The 21,018-nt window shown below is 37.3% G+C and overlaps 1 protein-coding gene across 1 annotated transcript in view; it reads right to left on the bottom strand.

Annotated features, from left to right (window-relative positions):
- Positions 1–7,188: 7,188 nt before the first annotated feature.
- AFF3 (ALF transcription elongation factor 3) overlaps positions 7,189–21,018 on the bottom strand; it is a 240,121-nt gene continuing 226,291 nt past the window's right edge. Inside the window, exons 18-22 of the mRNA XM_070944314.1 lie at positions 16,844–16,937; positions 16,375–16,424; positions 15,115–15,320; positions 14,252–14,351; positions 7,189–7,213 (exon numbers count right to left, since the gene is read on the bottom strand). Of these exons, the coding sequence (XP_070800415.1) occupies positions 7,189–7,213; positions 14,252–14,351; positions 15,115–15,320; positions 16,375–16,424; positions 16,844–16,937 (475 nt within the window). The remainder of the gene's footprint in view (positions 7,214–14,251; positions 14,352–15,114; positions 15,321–16,374; positions 16,425–16,843; positions 16,938–21,018) is intronic.

The raw sequence follows: 21,018 nt of genomic DNA, 5'->3' as shown, positions 1-21,018 counted from the left end.
CTATCTATCTATCTATTTATAAATAAGATGGAAGACTGAGTCAAGCTGAAGCCGGTCAGGATTGAATATTGCAGGCTAACTGCCCACAGCCAGGAGTTTGATCCTGACCGGCTCAAGATTGATTCAGCCTTCCATCCTTCAGAGGTCTGTAAAATGAGGACCCAGAGTGTTGGGGGGCAATGTGCTGACATTTGTAAACCTGCTCAGAGTGCCATAAAACACTATGGGGTATATAAGTCTTAAGTTCTATTGCTGTGTTCGATTTCTATGCTTTCAGTTGATTGTTTTGTGTAAAAAAGAAACAAAAACCCCCAAAGTTTCATTTCCCACCAGACATACAGCTTTGCTTCTTATCTAGTTAGAAGTGTGTTTATTTCCATTTTTTTTTTACAGATAATTAAATTGGTTGCAAGAAACAGTGAAACAAATTTATGACGTTTCACTCATATCTGTTTTGATATAAAATTCATATTCTTTTACAACGCCCCCTCTTCCCCACTCATGCTAACTTTCACTGTCCCTTATCCTATGGCATTGTATTTTTCAGGCCATGAAGAAGTTAAGGAAATTACCAGTTGGTGAACGGAGGACATTGAATTTCAAAATGATTTACCAATCCATAAGAGATTTGCAGAGACATTCTCATTCATGCTTGTTTTAAACATCACTGGGCATTTTCCACAACCCAATTTAATGGCCTTCATTGGGTAATTTTGTCATCATCCAGAGACTATTGTAAATCTAGGCAGGTTGAACCAGCTGAATGTTTTATTCTGATTCTTGGTAAAGGTTAATTCAGCCTTTAATTTAAAAAAATCTGCCAGCCCATCTGTAATATATACAGTGGAAAAACGAGATTACTTTTTAGCAAAATACTATGTGCTTTTCTTCTGCCAACCTAGCAGTTCAAAAGCACGTAAAAAATGCAAGTAGAAAAATAGGGACCACCTTTGGGAAGTAACAGCATTCCGTGCACCTTTGGTATTTAGTCATGCTGGCCATATGACTACGGAGACATCTTCAGACAGCGCTGGCTCTTTGGCTTTGAAACGGAGATGAGCACCGCCCCCTAGAGTTGGGAACGACTAGCACATATGTGTGAGGGGAACCTTTACCTTTATGTGGTTTTAGTGAGATTGAAGTTGATATAAATTTGTGTTTAAGCATTATTTATGGTACTTTTATGGTTTATATTCCTGCCCTTATTCTGGTCTAAGACTATATTGAACGATTAACTGTTTAATTACCTTTTTCAGTGTTTTTTCTGAGTTGTTTCTCTTCCTTGTAATTTAATTTAAAGGTTTTTCAACAAATTCACATTTTAATGTTCATGTCAAATGCCACTGAGAACTTATATTATTATTTGAGTGCAATATTAAATGATGTAAGAAAATGCATGAGAAGTAATGTAGGAGAGTTTCCGCATACTTGGTTGCGTATATATATCTTCCTTACAGATCTTGTAAAAAAATCCTTCATCTCCCAATGATCTCTTTTGGACACATCAATGCAGATTTCTTGGCAGCAGTACAGAAGAAGTTTGTTTATACTGTCATGTGGATGGTTTGTAGACTTATGGGGCTATTTCCTACAGATTTGAATATAACCATCTGCTTTTATTTCACAGCTACTCAGATTTGACTATCAGTGTATGCTCAGATCATGTATTGTACCATATCTAAATCTTGTACTGTAATTAATGTTCTTGTATTCATTAGCATATTCCCAGGGATATAATCCAGCCTGTTTCATCCAAAGGTCTTGGACTTTTCCCTCAGGGATGTCGTGCTTGAATCTGGTGCTGAGTCTCCTTCCCCTCTCACCTTCCTTATTACTTGTAGCAGGATGCTTATGATGACAGGATAGTGTGCAGTGCAACTTGCAGTAACTATTCTTCATTAGATTGGAAGAGTTTTCAGCCCTCTTCCAATTTTGTGTGAGAGAATGGATGGCAAGACTGCAACAATTTCAGGAGAAGAATGGAATATTCTATGATTAGAATGCAGAATGTAATTCATCAATCATTAGAATCATAGAACGGAGATGTTGGAAAGAATCTTAGAGATCACCTCCAAGGATCTTCAGGATCATGAGGCGTCCTTGGTGCTCTCTGAGCTTGCTTCAGGGGTGAAATCCAGCAGGTTCTGACAGGTTCTGAAGAACCGGTAGTAGAAATTTTGAGAAGTTCGGAGAACTGGCAAATACCATCTCTGGCTGGCCCCAGAGTGGGGTGGGAATGGAGATTTTGCAATATTCTTCCCCCTAGGAGTGGAGAGAGAATGGGGATTTTACAGTTTCCTTTCCTTCCTCTGGAGTGGGGTGGGAATGGAGATTTTGCAGTATCCTTCCCCTGCCATGCCCACCAAGCCACACCACACCACGCCTACCAAGCCACGTCCACAGAACCGGTAGTAAAAAAAATTGGATTTCACCACTGGCTTGCTTGCTTTCTTGCAGATGTTTCATTACCCAAACTAGGTAACATCATCAGTGCTAGTCATGAAACTTCTGCAAGAAAACAAACCATCTCAGAAAGCACCAAGGACCCCTCATATCAACTCTGAACTACAAATGTTCTCCTTTATTAGTACTTTGAAAATCATCCCTACCATTCAGTTCAGGAATCCACCACTACAGCATCCCCAGGAGATGGCCATGTAATCTTTATGTAAACTGCAACACCTCCCCAAAGAATTCATTTCATTGTTAAATACTCTTACTACTAGGATACTTTTCCTGAGTCCAATCAAAATCTGTCTGAAATCTGTATGTCCTGATGTCCAGCAAAAATAATGTACAGCTATATATCATGCATGCCTCTTTATTGCATCTTTGTTTTCAGTGTTCATGTTGTAATTTTTAAAGAATATAACAACAAAGCGAGCCACATAAATTAGATCAAATGATGTTATCTAAACCCTATTATGTCCACTCTGAGAAGCAGTGGGTCTTCTGAGTGTCAGGCTTTCCCGTCCTTTGTTACTTGATATTTTTTTCCATTGGTATGCAAAACAAATGTACTCTCGTGCGCTATGCTGAAATGAACAAGATTAGATTGTCAAGGTACAAAAAGAATCTTACATGATGTTTTGATCTCTACAAGACAATTTAATGGATGAATTAAGACAGAATGTTTTGTGAGCCAGGATGTTTTGTGATCACACTTGTCCTTTGAATGGCTATTTAAGTGGGGTTGGACAGAATTTAATTTAATAGAATAGATATGATTACTTCTTATGTATTTCAAAATTCATAGTGCTATAACATCCAGGTATTCCTCCAGATTTGAACAGGTTTGGCTATTTTAAGAGAACCACTATAGCCGTGATGGCTAACCTTTTTGGTGCCGAGTGCCTAAAGCGTATGCACACGAATGCATGTGCACATGCCGAAACCCCCAAAATTCAATGTGAGCGCCCCCTACGCATGCGTCCTGTGCCCACATGCACCCCATCCCCCGCACATGTGCCCCACTCCACCTCACCTATTTTTGGCTTCCAGGTTGGTGCAGGAGGCCTTCCAGGCCCAAAACAGGGCACGTGCATGAACCCCCAAAATGTGCCATTCATGTGTGCATCACCCACATGCACCCCGTGCATGCTTGGAAAAGACCCGAAGATCAGCTGGCCGGCGGGAGGTGCACGCCAGGGGTGCAATGCTCCCGGTTTGGACCGGATCACATGATTCGGTAGCGATGGTGGCGGGTAGTTCAGAGAACCGGTAGCAAACATCCCTGCACCCCCCATGCCCAGCTGAGCCACGCAATCATCAGAGCCTTTTTTTTTAATTTTTAAAAGCATTTTTTCTACAAAATCTACCTCTTCGGCCGAAAATATGCTTTTAAAAGTTAAAAAAAAGCCTCTGATGATCGCGCGGCTCAGCTGGGATCGTCAGAGGCTTTTAAAAGCATTTTTTCTACCACCTCTTTGGCCAAAGAGGTGGTAGAAAAAATGCTTTTAAAAGCCTCTGACGATCCCAGCTGAGTTGCCTGATCGTCAGAGGCTTTTAAAAGCATTTTTTTAAAAAACCTCTTCGGCCGAAGAGGTTGTAGAAAAAATGTTTTTAAAAGGAAAAAAAAAGTTGGCCACACCCACCCAGTCACATTATCCCCCACCAAGCCATGCCCACAGAACCAGTAGTAACAAATTTTACATTTCACCACTGGTACACACAGGTGCGGTGGAGCTGGGCTGGGGCGACGGCCGGCGTGCCCGCAGAGAGGGCTCTGCGTGCCACCTGTGGCACATGTGCCACAGGTTCGCCATCACGGCACTATAGCATTCTAAGCTCTTGGTTGCAAAGCTTCAAACTTATTCATATGTAGAGTGGTCCCTGTCACCAGTATCTCTTTTGACACATTTAAAAAAATATATTATTTAATTAAAATGGGAAGCAGGCAAAGTAAATCCTGTCTTTCATATTGGTATAAACATTCTCTGCAAATCTAAATCCTAGATAAGAAACAAAGACTTATCCAAATCTTTGTTAATCTCTTTGAAGATGCTGAAAATGCTGCAGCAGAAATGTGATTTAAGCTGCTGTTAGGTGGGGCTTTTATTGTGTATCTGCGATACTTCATTTGTACAATACATAAAGACTGGGTGTGGTCCAGCTAGCATTGCTTTCACCTATTATTCTGTCATTTTTCTTTCTCTGCTGCTATTCTACTTCTAATTTCCATGCCTCCCATAATTAAAAAAAAAATCTGTTGGCAAAAGGAAAGCAGAAATTGTGCCGCATGCTTTTTGATTGATAGCACTGATGCCACTAAGAGCCATTCACATGAAAATACCTTCGTTCTGTGATTTATGAACTCATAAATTTTTTGGATCTCTTTGAAAATGAGCTTAACAACAGCAATAGCAGCCACAGCTTTGAGAAGTTTGAACTAAGGAACAGCATCTGGGAGACAATGTAAGACACATAAGCTTGTTGAAACCAGATTAACTCTGCTAGGACCACAATATAATTGGGAAAATATCAACTTATTCAAGCTGTATAATGCTAAAGCCAGTCAGCTCTTCTCTCTCATATAAGAAAGTGCTGCATTGCAGGAACATAGCCTCCTAGCCTGTTGCATCTTAGACTGCTTCCATATACTGCTATACAGTATTCCTTTATAAGTAACATTTCTTGCAGGTCATTTCTAGGCACTGTCTACTCCATAGACTCAATTGAGATGTGGGTAAATTTGGAGATTAAAATACAAGTATGAACTATATTTAACACTGTATTTATATATTTTATTTATTTGTCCAATTTATGTGATTAACCATCTCACCATTAATTAAAAATATTAAGACAATCTATAAAAACAGAACAAGAACAAAGAAATAGAAGATGAAGTGATGTTAATAATAAGGGAATAATAATTCCCTAGGGACCCCAGGCCTGTAGGCATAAACTAAAGGGACCTTCGGAAACTCAGAAGACAACAGGCCATCTTTATTCCCCCCCGGAGGTTGGGGTGGAGGAGAAGATTCTACAGTGCATGTGCCACAGCAGAAAAGACCTGTTGCCTAGGAACTGCCATAGCTTTCTAGCCAATGGTACCCATAACATGGCACTCTGCTAGACCTAATGGGACGCGAAGATGAAATCAAGGAGAGGCAGATAATCTGGTTCTATGCTATGAAAGACTTCAAAGGTCAACACCAGCTCCTTGAATTGGACCAGAAACAAACTGGTAAACCAATGCTCCTTGCAAACACCTCATGCAGTTTCATTTTGCACCAGCTAAAATTTCCAGATACTTTTTCAAGCATAGCCTCATCTAAAATGCATTTCAGTAGTCCAATCAGAAGGTAGCCAGGGTATGAGTGCCAGTGAGTAGACAAGAGTCCCTCAGTCTAGAAATGGGCACAACTGGCACACAATATAAACGTATGCAAAGGCTTCCTAGCCAGGACTGCCACCTGCTCTTCAAACAGGAGTCTTGAGTCCAGGAAAATCTCCAGATTGCACACAAGGTCTGTTTGGGGTAGTGCAACCCCATCTAACACCAAAGAAGGTATAATCCTAGAACTGGAGCACCCCAACATCCAAAATTACCTGATCTTGTCAGGATTCAGTTGAAGCCTGTTGTTCTCATCCAGGCCCTCACAGCACCAGATAAGATATTTACAGCATTGCTTAATTTACCAAGACTAGAGATATACAATTGGGTATCATTAGCATACTGATGATACTACATGGTGATGGACGAATTTGCTAGTGATCTAATGTAGATGGTTAAATAGAGAAGAGAGCACCAACCCCTGCAACATTCCACATAGTAGGGTCTTATAAAAGTCGTCTCTCCTTGCTTTCAACCCCTGCCCCTTCCAGACCCTGTTCTCTGTGGACTAAGCTAACAATTACATAGTTTATACCTCACACCCTAACCTTAACCATTAACATAATTTATAAATAAATAATGGCCAGGGTAGGCATCATGCCTAAGTATAAATGTAGAACGCAGCCATTTACACGTCCATCCAGTTCTGAGAATAAGTAGAAAGTAAGTCAATGCATATTAGGTGTGTAATGGGTATGGCATTAAATAACTCACATATTCCATGACCTCTGCTGATCTTGTTGCTAATGTGAAGATAATAATTCTGCTGTGTCGAATACTGCACAAAAGCACATTAACATAAAGCCTGTTAAATATTTCAAGACAGTTATGTAAACTTTATTACAAAAATGAAAGTTTAAGGCAGAATAACACAAAACTCAATATTAAAATACTTAATACTGTGTCAAGTCAAAGATTCGTGGAGCCTGATATAGCCTAGAAAGAGTTATAGCAATTTTATATTGCTAAAATGATGCCTTCTGCTACCAATGGGGAGAAGGAAGTAAAAAGACTGTCCAATTAAAATTTGACACATGGCTATTAAAAACAATAACATTTTCCATCTTTCTTCTATGTGCGATTTCTTCCTTTCACATAAATTTGACACATTCTTGAGCAAAGAGTCTCATATTCTAGAGTAGGAAGATAAGACACTGCCGTGGTAGCCTACAGCCCATCTACCTCAGCATCACCTAAAATCCTTGGTAGATGCTCTCGGAAGTTTCAGAATGGAGTTTTGCTCTGTTCTACCTGAGATGTGGAAGATAAGAAATTAAGCTGGGATCTTCAGCAGGCATTGAACTCTGTCCCTTTATTTGATCTTGGGTTAGCAAGCATTTTCTCGAGAGCATTCATGAAATATCTGGGGAGTAATATCTGCAAAGGAATGGGAAGAAATTTGACACTTGACCACTGTTTGGCACTCTCTTGACTCTAACATTGTTGACCAGTCACTTTTAACATTGTACAGATTAAGCATTAAGTGAAAGTTACACTGCATGCTTATTCAGGAACTGGTTGCCAGGAAACAACTTAGAATTTCTGGTAATTCTGGAACATGAATAGCCTTGCAGTGGCTCTCCTTCGTTAGATAGGATACAGATGCATCCCAGGCAGGGAGTGGGGAGTAATAAACATCTAGTTAGCAGGAAAAAAACTGCATGATTGAAGCCTCAACTCTTTGTAATGTGTGAATTCACTTTGTAATGTGAATGTAATGTAATGAAGCCTCAACTCTTTGTAATGTATGTGTGAAATGCTTTGAATGTAGGACTTTTTTAATGTGCTATTTTGACTTTTTTGACTTCTGCAGATGTGTTGTCTTGACAAATTAGTACCTTAAAGTTATAGCTTCTTTTTCAAAGCAAAACTGGGGTCCATACAGTAATTTTCAATCTGTGACTAAAATCTCCAAGAGTCCAGATCCCAGGGAACTGATAAAGTTCAAAACCATTTTTGATAAGAGTTGTCTAAACTATTCTGCAAGATGTTGTGTGAAGTGACTGAAGCACTCCTCCAAATCTGTTGGCTGAAGCATTGAGGCACCATTTCATCTCAAAGACTTGGCTCCTTCGTAGGTTCATTCACTCAGATGCAGGCCAGGAAAACAAAGCTCAGGTGTGTCATGGAACATGAAACAAGCCTATGTGCTGAATTTCAAAGGATGCTTTCAAAAAACAAAACAAAACAAAAAACCCAGAGGAAACAATATTGTCACATGTATTGAGTTAATGATTTATTTTCACATTAAAAAAGTAATCTTATTGATGAATTAATATTAACTTTTAAATATAAAAGTGCTTTTCCTTTTTTTAAAAAAAACATACACACACAAATCCTTAAGGCCCATACTGTTACATTACAGTAGGATTTTTTTCACCATTCCAGCAACTGTGCTACATGAATTTTGAATGAATGGCAGAAAAACCAAAAGTTACTAGCATCAAAACAATGTGTCAATAATTTCATCACTGCAATGTACATGAAAATTTAGCCATGGAACAGAATTTAAACATATCTTTCATATTGTTCTTGTAAAATAAGATCCAATACATTGTTTATAATAGTTCAGCAATGAAGCTAGTTTGATACAGAAAGCAGAAAAATACTGAAATGATGTGAACATTATATAATTTTCATCCAGTTTGGGGAGAACACCAAGTTCCAATATCTGTGTATAAACTATTTGCTCTGTCAGATACATGGTTGGCTCAGGCAGAACTTGAAGAAACTAGAACCTTTCCACACCAATGTAGTTCAAAGGAAATACTAGTACAAGTAATATGTGAAATGACCCATTAAGATAAAACATCTGGTTTCATTCAGATCAGTAAAGAAGCATTCGCTGATAGTGATGCAAATATTATTGCAGTCTTTGTTATATTGCTTGGGAGAACTGTAGACGTATCAGCTATGATCATAAAATACACTTAAGTTGGTCATTAAATAAACCCACTTCCTGGTTTATACAGCACATCGAGCCATAAACTAATCAACACAACTGAATTCACAAAATTTTCTAAACGATAAAAAATATACTGTGATTAACACAAACCTATTTGTTTGAATACAGTTCTAATGTACACATTTTTGACTGTGTTACATCAGTGAATTAGCATGGTTTTCTTTCATAATTGACAATGTAGTCTTTGGATGAATATTGACATTGCTACTCTAGGTATAAATAATTATTTATAAAATAATTAAAATGCTATATATATATACACATATACATACATATATACACACATATATACATACACACACATATATACACACATATACATATGTATATATGCATGTGTATGTGTGTATACATATACATTATATATATATATATATATATATATATATATATATATATATATATATATATATATATATATATATATATATATATGTTTTTCTTCTAGCCAGGTTTTCCCTACGTAGCCAAGGTTTTTTTTGTAGCTCCAGCTCAGTAGAATCTCATCTACTCGGTTCTGGGCTTTTTTCTTTTCTAACACCTAGCAAGCTCTCACTGCTAGGTGGGAGACCTAAATAGATCCATTTCTAGGTCTCCCATTTAGGTCTCCCACCTAGCAGTGAGAGCTTGCTAGGTGTTAGAAAAGAAAAAAGCCCAGAACCGAGTAGATGAGATTCTACTGAGCTGGAGCTACAAAAAAAACCTTGGCTACGTAGGGAAAACCTGGCTAGAAGAAAAACACACATAGACCCTACGAAGAAGTAAGAAAATTGATATATATATATATATATATATATATATATATATATATATATATATATATATATATATATATATATATATATATATATATATAAGGAAACTTGGAAAATAAAGCAAAAGAGTGGTCCACATCATACAAGAAATATTGCTGTTACTTTCTGGAGCACCTTTGCGGATTGGGAGGACAATGTTTTCAATGTACATACAGACACATATAGTTTACAGCATAAATTACTGTACAACATATTTTAGTTTATTACGTTGTTCAATGTAAACAATAAAAACATGCCACTGTAATGCCATACAGAAGGAATGTACTTTTAAGCTGCTTGGGTGTGAACAGAGTTGAGCAAAGCCTTAGAAGAAAACTGACATTCTGTTGCTTCTTCTGTTTTCCATAACCATGCTGTCACCAAAAGAACCATGACTGGTTTCTAATTAAGAGAAAGAGTGTGCTAAAAATGGACTAAGATCCAAAGGGTAACAATATAAAGTTATAACAGGAATTTTATCAAAGTTGTTGAGATAATGGATAGTCCTCAGAGGACTACAAATATAATTTACTAGCCTTGGCTCATACGAGGGCCTTCACATTGATAAGTCTGGATGTTCTGCCTTAGTGGTGGCTTCATCAGTATTCATTCAGTAGCATGTGTTTATCTACTCAGACTCTGCAATTGAAACAGTAGTGCAGATACTTCTGAACTGCTCTGTCTATAACCCTGGAGGCAGTGCCTTTCTCATTACAAACTATCCATTCTCATATGGCAATTGTGCATTACCTACTAAACAACCCAACTGGGAGTCTCTGGAATTGTAGCTAAGTTTTGTACTATCATAATGACAATCAGACATTTCTGGAGTTAATTGTTCTTCCAGATGTGCTTACTTGAGGCACAAATTGGCTTTCAGTGAATATCTGTGGGGGTTTTCTCTTTTTATAATTCTGTGTGTTTGGTCTATGACCATACTATTAAATAAACCAAACCAGTTGAATTTGATTTCTCTGAACAGGCTGTCCTAGGATTCTTTACTCATAATACCTTAATGGGGTATTAAGGTAACCCTTATGGGGGCTGAGGCCATAAACTATTGCTCCTCTATCATGGCACAAGGAACAGTCTCCCTCAAAAATTAGCTTAATCTCTTCTGTGACAATCTTCTGGAATTTTTTTAAAGATCAAACTATTTAGAAAGGCCTTCTGAAAATTATTGTTCATCAATTTTACTTAGATGTTACTTATCTGAGTTATTATATTGTTGGTTTCTTGTACATACTGAATTATTATAAAAATGATTGCATAGTCAACATATGCTTAGACTGAATTTGGCATTTTTATCCACCTATCAAGTTTTTCCCAAGTACCTGGGATAGGCAGATGTTATCTGATTACTATATGCATAGTAATCAGTGGTGGGATTCAGCCAGTTTGCACCACTTCGGGAGAACTGGTTGTTAATTTTCTGAGCAGTTTGGTGAACTGGTTGTTGGAAGAAATCATTAGGGCAGAGAAACAGTTGTTTAATTACCTGAATCCCACCACTGATAGTAATGTAATATCACAACTGCTAATTCTTTAGCTAGTGTTAGCCTTTATACACATTGAATTCATCCCAAGAATATAGAATGTTATAATTTATCAGCATAGTATCAGTGTGGGTCCAAGCAGTGTGCCCTTGTGCAACTGATAGAGGGAAATTCTGTCAATGCGAAAACTTGCTACGTGCCGTCCAAGATATTTTGGTATCACAGTGTGCCGATTACTACTTGGACCATCATAGTCAATTTATGCCATAATCTTTCAATTTTGATTTTCATATCTTGCTTTTGTGATCTTCTTCAGTTCTTTGTGTTCTAATCTACTATCCCCTGGTATGGCTACATCAATTATCCTCACTTTTCTTTTACCATCACAGTTAAACGTGCTGGCAATGTTTAATTGGAAGCTGGAACGTCATTGGCTTGGGATGCTATAATAATATACTCCTACATTGGACTAGATGACTTCTAAGGTCCTTTTCAATCCTTGTTATTAGTGATTCTATTGAGGAAGTAGCTCTATAAATTATTTTTTCTGTTTGCAGATCTACATCTTCCCTTCTATATGTTCTTACAGTAAATCAAGAACAGGTGAATAATGTGCAATCATTTTCTATAATTTTAAAACCTTATTTTATTTGCCTAATTATAGTCTTGAGTTTATCCTTTTTTGACATAACCTATCTATAAGATATATGATATTACACTAGTTATATAAATTAATGGCAATTCTTTCTATAGTTTCCAATAATGAGCACTTTATTTACTCAATTATTCCAGAACTTGGCCTTTTAGGAACCCAGCATAGAAATCTGCTATGAGCCTCTTTTAGCAGAGAATCCTGAAATATGTACCCTTGATCCCCTCAATCACCGAAGATGGCTTTATAATGCTAAGGTTGAAAGAAACATAAAACAGCAATAACAAAACAGTTCATAATGCTGCCTGATCATATGTCAGGGAAAATAACCAATTCTACAGGATTAAACAATCAGGAAAGACTATCAGTGAATTCTGAAAACCCGAATTTTCACAGATTACAGAAACCCAATAGGGTTCTAAGCCATTCAAACCTTAGTAGGAATGCCATTCTACTGGACTAGCACAGCTATACAGAAGTTGTATCTATGGAAAGATGACAAAATTGTACAGCTACATCATAGAGTGAGCTAACTTTGTAACATTTTACTGATTACTTAGTAGAAAACAAAAGGACAGTCCCAGAAATATGCTGAATGCCTTTCTTTCATTTAATAGAAAATTGTATAATCATTCTGCAAAAGACTGCTAAACTACATTCTGCAGATGCATTAAGTGCAGAAAAATAATTACATTTTGCCACCCTTAGTGCATGACCTAACTTCTAATATAGGCTTGTAAAAGTGTTTGATTGGACCTATTCTTTGTCTTTCTCCAGTGGGGCTCTAGGTGTCTCTTTTAATGCTTCATTTTTCAGAGCACCTCAGAAAACCAAGGAGCTCACCAGGGGTGGGTTCTACTTACCTTTACTACCGGTTCGCAACGGGGCCGTGCACATGTGCACTCTTCTGCGCAAGTGCAGAAGCATTTTGATGACATCAGGATCAGTGGGCGGAGTCTCCCGCCGGTTTTACTACCGGTTCTATAGAACCGGTGCGAACCAGGGGCAACCCACCACTGGAGCTCACCTAGATCAGTGTGTATCAAGTGGCTTTCAGGTGCAATCCTTATCTAAGGCAAGTGAAATACCCTCATTCCAGGAAAGGACCAAAGCCTTGAATGACCTGTCCACCAAAGATTCAGAGAATTCTCCCAGCACTTTCTGGAAACCAAGTGGATCCATCAGGTGCCTCAGATGAACCAGTCTAATGGAGCCTTTCTTGATGCGTCGAAGAGCATGATAGTAAAGCAGTTTTCTGCAAAAATAGAAGAACTGAATGTAATTGCTAGATACAGTAAAAGGGAAACATATTACAAGTAAGCTATTACTTTAAACTGTATATTGAAATGCTCCTTTGCTTTGAAATTGGGCAGAATCAGCTACAGCTGGCTTTGAAATGCTGTTCCACATAAAAAATAACACTTTCACAAAGTTTTGTTCTGGTGTATGTAATCACTCCACCCCTCTCTACTCTTTAAAAATACGTTTTTGCTTAATAAACTATTTGCAAAGTGTAAATCTGGCTTTATAAAAAACAAGATTTGAAGAACAAATACTGCACATTGCTGCTGTTTAGGAGCACAAAAAGGTCAGTCCTTTTCTGTGCATTTTGGATCCATCATGAGGAATTCACAAGGATGGACGGGGGGGGGGGGGACGGGCAACCGTCCAATGGTGCCACAGAATTTTAATTCAGAGGATTGATGCTTTACATACTGTTTCACTCACAATGATAATTGTTTCAAAGACAGACTTATCATTTCAATGTTGCATTTTTCTGATATCTTATGTCCAACAAATGTGTAAAAAATGCATATTTGAATACTAGAACTCCAAAACTGCTAATGCTCCCAATTTAAAGGCTGCTACTTAATAATGCAATAGGAAGAAGGTGAGCCAGTTTGCAAGCAAACTGGCATCCAAGTATTGCCTGGCAAATTCAATGGCCCAAGTTCCTTTTAAAATGTAATATGTATTTTACATTTTATTTTATTTTTACTCAGTAAAATGTATTTTACTCAGAATTTGTCACTGAAGCTGTACTTAATCATTCATTAAGTTTCTCTTTATAAAAGTGACATAGAGATCTATAAATACTGAGGAAAAATTGCTCTAAGAGATTACTAGCAACAGGTACTACATTTCATTTGAATAAATCAATCCATAAAATTAAGCTTTGGCTTTCTAAATATTGGAGGAATGTGTATCTTGTATGTGTGAGAGTTTTTCTAATGTAGCTATACTTAATTTTCTTGCTAAGGAAGTGATATTTGGAGATAATTAAAAGAACAATGGCCTGGAAAAGACAAATTTGCATAATATACCCAGACCTATTTTTGCTTTCTGAAACAATATTGTCCAATGTTAACAAAATATTCATATTGTGTTTGAAGCAATGCTGCAGTTGAGTATTTCTGTAGCACAGTGTCTAGAATAACTGAATTATCCGTATTGTGAGTTTAGTGTCCAGGCGAGGAGTACCATCATGGGGATAACTGAGCACTACACCTTATCCAGTCAAGGCCTTGCTGTGTATATTGAACCAGATGCTCCATAGAGCTGTGCAGTGTGATAGCTCCCATCAGTGCATCCAAATCATTAAAGAAATCTAGGAAAGAAAACAATAAAATAAATGAGACCCATTAATCCTTGCTGTGCAACAGGCATTTCATTGATTTGGAAATCCCAAACAGATAATATTTTATGAAAGTACTGTAAGCAAAGATTAACTGATATTCAAAGGTTTAATCAAGCACACACTGAACACTTTTACTGAGAAATAGCGAAGCTATTGTCATAATTTTGCTTAACTATAAAACAACAATAGGGAACATTTCTCTGCCCTCTTTCTTGCCCATCAATGTCCCTTTCTAGGTTTTGCTTCTATACACCAGCATGCCAAGCTCCAGCCAATATTAAGAGTGTAGAAAGGATGTGACCTAAGAGGCTGGCCAGTGCAAATGCTGGACTTTCTTTCTCAAGAACAGTGCAGCACCTTAGGACTTGTTTAGGCTTCTAGAAGCATACGAAAGAAGGACCACAAAAATTCTCTCACTGTATCTGAGATATAGAAGATGCCAGGCAATGTTTGTGTGCTGAAATCAAAATGTAACTCAGGGACTGCCCGCTTCTGCTGTAATCCTGGAAATTTTTAAGACTTGTGCTGCAAAGGGATTCCTTTCTTGTTTATGTTGCAATATTAGGGGTTAGCTCTGAAGCTTTGGGAGGACAGCCAAGGTAAGAAGCCATATCAGAATTAGGTGGGGGCCCAAGCTTGCTTTATCAGCAAAAGTGTGATTTTAGAGTGCTAGACTTAAATTTTGGTCAAAATGACATTTTAGGGTTTCAACCAACTGTTTCTTATCACACACCTTGATTTTCCTTGGCAAGATTATCAGCCATGTCCCAGTAGTCATAACTGTGTAAGATGCTGTTAGTGATACTAACATGGTTGGCTGCCATCTGGTGTATTCGCTGAGGAATGCTGATGATGGAGGAAGGGGAAGGAGCTCCGGTGCTCCCGACTGAGCTCAGCGGAGACAAACTGGGTGATATGGGAGAAGGAGTTTCTGTACACCTGGAACAGTCAATTCAACAACAGTCGATTCAACAATATTCAACAATTCATTCAACAATGAAGAGCTGTGGTGGCGCAATGGTTAGAATGCAGTACTGCAGGCTACTTCTGCTGATTCTGCTGCCTGCAATTTGGCAGATCGAATCTCACCAGGCTCAAGGTTGACTCAGCCTTCCATCCTTCTGAAGTGGGTAAACTGAGGTCCCAGTTTGTTAGGGGCAATATGCTGACTCTGTAAATCGCTTAGAGAGGGCTGTAAAGCACTGTGAAGTGGTATATAAGTCTAAGTGCTATTGCTATTGCTATTACTAGTATATACAATATCAGTAAAAAATAAATTATTTTAAGAACTCATCCAGTTTAGGATTTTACACATTTTTAGCCTATGTCCTGCTTTGAGATAAATTTGGCTCTTCCCCTGCACTTTTCAACATGTAGTTAATGTTGTTTCAGGATACAAAGCAGGACAGATGAATAGAGACTACCAGAAGACAGCTTTCAGGTTGCAGACATTAGTCTTTTAACATTTTATTTCGCTTGCGTGCATTTTTAGACAAGAGGTGAATTAAATTTGCACATTTAATTTATTACATATATAAAATATGACTATGGTAGATATTTTCAAAATTGGATCATGCCCTTTATACTTTCCAGCCTGTCGAATTAAGGATTGCCTGGCGATGATGGGAGTTGTAGTCCAACACAATTGGAGGGCTCCAGTCCAGATCGAGGAAGCCTTCTGTGGCAGATTCAGATTTCTTGCTTAGAAATGTGTAAATTAATCTTCACATTTCATTCAAGTTACCTTAGTTTAACATTTTTTTTAGCAAAATAAGCTGCAAAGTGCCTCTTTTTTTATTGTCAAGGAGTTACCATACACAAAGATTAACAGCAACAATGAAACATTATCTCAAAGTGCCCAGAGATGGAACTACTGTGAGCATTAATGGCTGAATGATTACTTAGTATTAGCTTCCCCAACAAAGTGCATCCATCTGAAATGTTTGGATCTGGAAGGCAAGGAGCATATTAGGGCAGAAAATAGTAAACTTACTTCACGCTGCTACTCCAGGTAGATGGTGCCTGAGTAACTTTAGATGAATTCTGGAGGCAGAAAAAAATACAAAAAAACTGAAATAAGCATCTATCGCAGAATACCATAGAGAGAAACAGAGCAAAAGCTTTAGAATCCATATGTAGAATGTACATCTCAAATTATGATATGGATAAAAATACTTATTTAGTATTCAGTGCTATTTCTAGTTACAATACCAAATAAAATTATAGAACAGAAAAATGAAAGAAAATGTAACAATAACATAATACATAGCAATTTGTTTATCTCTTATATTTACATCTTGCCTTTCCTCCAAGACTCAAGATGGCAGCATAGCATTCCTGTTTTCAATTTCCTCCACTACAAACGCAACTAAAGACAAGTAGGCTGGACTGAAAGAGAGGGACTGGTACAAAGTCAGTCTGTGAGCTTTCATGGCCTGGGGTTGGTCAGAGCAGACACATACCTTGAAATACTCAATGAGAGCTTTTGAATATTTTACAGCATGGTCTCTTTTGAGCCGAAACATTCTCCAGTACAAAAGTGCCAAACAGCGGTAACTAGAAGGAAAGAATAGAAAACACTTCTAAAAAAGTCTTCCATTTTAATAATCAAAATAAAATACAAATACTCTTCTGAGACTCTACTTAAATTTACATGTTAAAATTGGAAAGGAGATGAAAATACAGGAAGCATTGCTCTTAATGTATGCAGTTATTTTGTTTGTTATATTAATGTCTTTGTCCAGGACAGCTTCCCACCACTAAGAACCAAAAATGTGTAATTTTATAAAATTACAACTTTATAAAATTTAGGGAGATTATATACATAAAAATTGATACAGTCAAAGATACAGATTATATATTAATAACACTAACCCTCTTATGCCTTTACTAAGGCTTAACTGAAATGTATTTATTTACAGAGGGATCCTGGAATAACCAAGGCAAGTATTTTTTTCAGCATCATTGTTTGCAAATAAAAAGATTATTGCTCTGAAAAAAAGTTAACAAAAAGTAGGAACATTTCTTAGCTTAGAACAGTGGTTCTCAACCTTCCTAATGCTGCGACCCTTTAATACAGTTCCTCATGTTGTGGTGACCCCCAACCATAAAATTATTCCTAAAACCATTGAAAATATGTGTTTTCCGATGGTGTTAGGCAACCCCTGTGAAAGGGTCATTCGACCCCCAAAGGGGTCCCGACCCACAGGTTGAGAACCACTGGCTTAGAAGGAAGGAAGGGGTAAATCTGAGGTGGCATTTATTGCTATGTGGCTGAAATAAATGGAAACAACAAAGAAAGGTTAAAATTGTAAAATGTTTAGTAGCTATAGTATCTGTCACATTTTTAATCTTAGATAAATTGAATAATATAGTAGACTTGATTTTCCTTTTCATTCCAACAGAGGGTAGTCTCTGCTAGGAGATGAAAAAGGAACAAAACAATTTTCTAGTGATATACCTCCAAATGAGAATTATCCCCAATTTGCTTTGCATGGTACTATAATGGAATTAAAGATCTCAGGTCATAACTCACCCTATAACCTTCCCAGGTGTAGTGGATATGTAAATGAGAGCAACTTATCTGTTCTGCAGCAAGAAAGGTATTATGATAGCTAATCAGTGATGTTTAGAGGGAATCTAATGCCTTTGGATTAAATTCCACAAACTGGATGTGCTACCGCTAATTGTTACCATTATTGCCAGTTTTTCCTTCCCACAAAAGAGATGCTACAAAGCAAACAAAAGTTTTAGAACCATTTTTAAAAGTTCTACTGTGGCAGGGTAACTGAATATATAATGGTCACATTACATTACTCAAAATATTGATTTGAAAGCTTATTTTTAAAACATATATATAATTTGTGTTAACTATAAAGTAAACACACACACACACACACACACACATAGAGAGAGATTAATTTCTAGATCATTAAAATCTATGCTTCAAGGATAGTTTATAAAATTTCTGTGGCTTGATAAAGGTGATTTATTCATTGATTTTCTGTAACATATTCCTCCTAAAGAAAGACTCTGGATACTTATCTAGTTGTCTACAGTTGTTCATGCAGAAGAACTAAAAACATGTCAGGATGTATTATTAACAATAACACTATCCAGTGCAGTAAGGCAATATGAACATTGCCTTACAGTCATTAATACATAAGAAGATGGCTTTCTGTACTGCTTGCAATGCTTGTTTTTCTTGTTCACAGATCAGGAATATATGGGCATCCATATACAGGGAAGAGTGGAATGATGAAATGCGCACTACATTGTGGTACAAACCATGTGTCTTACATGTGTCTAATACAAAAGCTGTATTATCATTTTTGCCTTATAGAGTTTATTCAGAACACCTATGATTAATTTGTTCTTCAGTGATTTTAGCTTGGACTGTTCTCCAATGCTTTTGAATTTAATCAGTCACAAGGTAGAAAGCTAACTCTTTCCATTTTCTAAAGATTTGGAAAGGCATAGCTATTTGGCAGCATATAGCTGAAATTGACTGAGCTCACAAATTTAAACTGGATTAGTATTTGGATGACTGCTGTCTAGACAAGAAAAATTCCAGAACAAGACATTGGTAAACCACTGTCAAGTTTGGATGTATTCATGAGGTCACATTGAAGCTTGGTAAAGTTTAATTTTGAAAATAATATTGGAAAAACTGGTTCCTGAATAGTTAGGTGGCACTACAAGTAGTCCTTGATTTAAAATAATTTGAAATTATGATGGTGTTGAAAAAAGGGACTTATGACCAGTCTGATCACTTATGACCACTGTAGCATCCCTAGGGTCATGTGATCAAAATTTGGTTGCTTGGTAACTGGTACATATTTATGATGGTTGTAGCGTCCTGGGGTCACATGGTCCCCATTTCTGACCTTTCCAGGGGCTTCCACGAAGCAAAGTGAATGGATTTGCTTAATGACTGTGTCATTTTCTTAACCATCACAGCAAAAATGATCGTAAAGTTGGATGTGACTCACTTAACAATCGCATTGCTTAATGACAGAAGTTCTGGTTCCAATTGTGGTCATAAGTTGAGGACTATGCACGCAACTATTAGAAGGACAATGCATTGTGAAATGTAATACATACTTACTCAGATGTTTTTTTAATACTCACACATGCATGCTTAAACCTTGTTTTAAAATAGATATTGTATTTTAATCATACTTTTAATTATTGTTGTTTTTTCTGAATTTTTTATAGTAGAAAAATAAGGTGAAAAATCAAAATAAAATTCCACAATTTTCAGTAGGATTTATTCCCAGGTAAGTGTATTTAGAATTACAATTTTATATAGCTTATTAATTTGTTCTTGTTTGGAGGTTCTAGCAGCGGAGTGTAGCTATCATATACCATTGACCAAAGATCGGTACACTCCTATCTGAGATGGTTGTCCTCTTCTGCTGAGCACGCAGTTTCAGGAGGGATGCACATGGAGCAATGAGGGAGGAAGGGGACACCTGCCTAGCCAGCCAGAGCACTTGGATCAACCCTGGCGATCAGTCGGGTGACAATGTTGCAGACAGCTCCTGACAGGGACATGAAATGAGCCCCCAACTGGAGGTCCCCAAGGCAATGATGATGACACCTACCATCAGAAGTGCTTTGGTGCTTCTGATATGAGTGTGATGCAATTAATTTGATTTTAGATGTTATTTGTTTTCTGGTCGGGTGACTACTTGAAATGAAAGAAATAGAAGCCTGAATCAGGCATACAAGCTTGTTATTTGCTTGATATATAACTTTTCTTTCTTTTAAGGACTCATGATAGCAGATCTCCTCCCTGAATGTTTTCTCTCTATAATAAACCTATGGAATAGATTACACTGAGGAGGAAAGATTGACCCAAAGTTATGCAATGAATTTCCATGTCTTGGATGGGATTTAAGTCTGAGTCTCCCTCACTCTAGACCAATACATTAAGCCCTGTATAGCCCTGGCTTTCATAGCAGCTTTTTAAGGTGCCTTCTTAAAATCAGTACCAAACTGAAATGTATCACTGACAAATTTCTAGTTCCACTTGAACACAACCATTGAAGGGAAGCCCACCATAAACCTGGATAACTGGTTCCATGATTTGCTCTTAGGTTTAAAACCAAGGATTTTTTTTGGGGGGGGGGGTAAACTTTCTGCTGAATAGATATTTTTGGCAATGTAAACATATTATTCTATGTCCTGCATTCTGAAATGAAAGGAAACAGATGTTGATCACTTTCTATGTGAAATCCTTTCAGGAATTTAAATTTTGCTACCTTTGTGGGTTTATTCAGTATCTTGCGCCAATATGAAATCCAAAAGCTGGTGAACATTCTTTAATTTTCAATACAGCTATAAGCCCATTTACTTGTCAGATCATCCAGGCCACGCTGAAAAAGCTTGCTAACCAGCATTTCATGAGTTATGTTGTCAAATGCTTTACTGAAATCTAGAGACATTATGTCTATACCATTTCCACAATCCTCTAAGGAAGCTACCCTATCAAAATGAGATAAGATTAGTCTGGGAAGATCTGCTCTTGACAAATCCATGCTGGTTTTTGGTAATTACCACACTGTTCTTAAGGTGTTTTCCAATTTATCTTTTTATTATCTGCACCAGAATCATCTCACAAATTAGGAATGAT

This window comes from Pituophis catenifer, unplaced genomic scaffold (genome assembly GCF_029215685.1).
Source record: "Pituophis catenifer annectens isolate HBS135680 unplaced genomic scaffold, rPitCat1.0.hap2 SCAF_4, whole genome shotgun sequence".
Classification (NCBI taxonomy): Eukaryota; Metazoa; Chordata; class Lepidosauria; order Squamata; family Colubridae; genus Pituophis; species Pituophis catenifer.
This window is presented reverse-complemented; position numbering and strand designations above follow the sequence as displayed.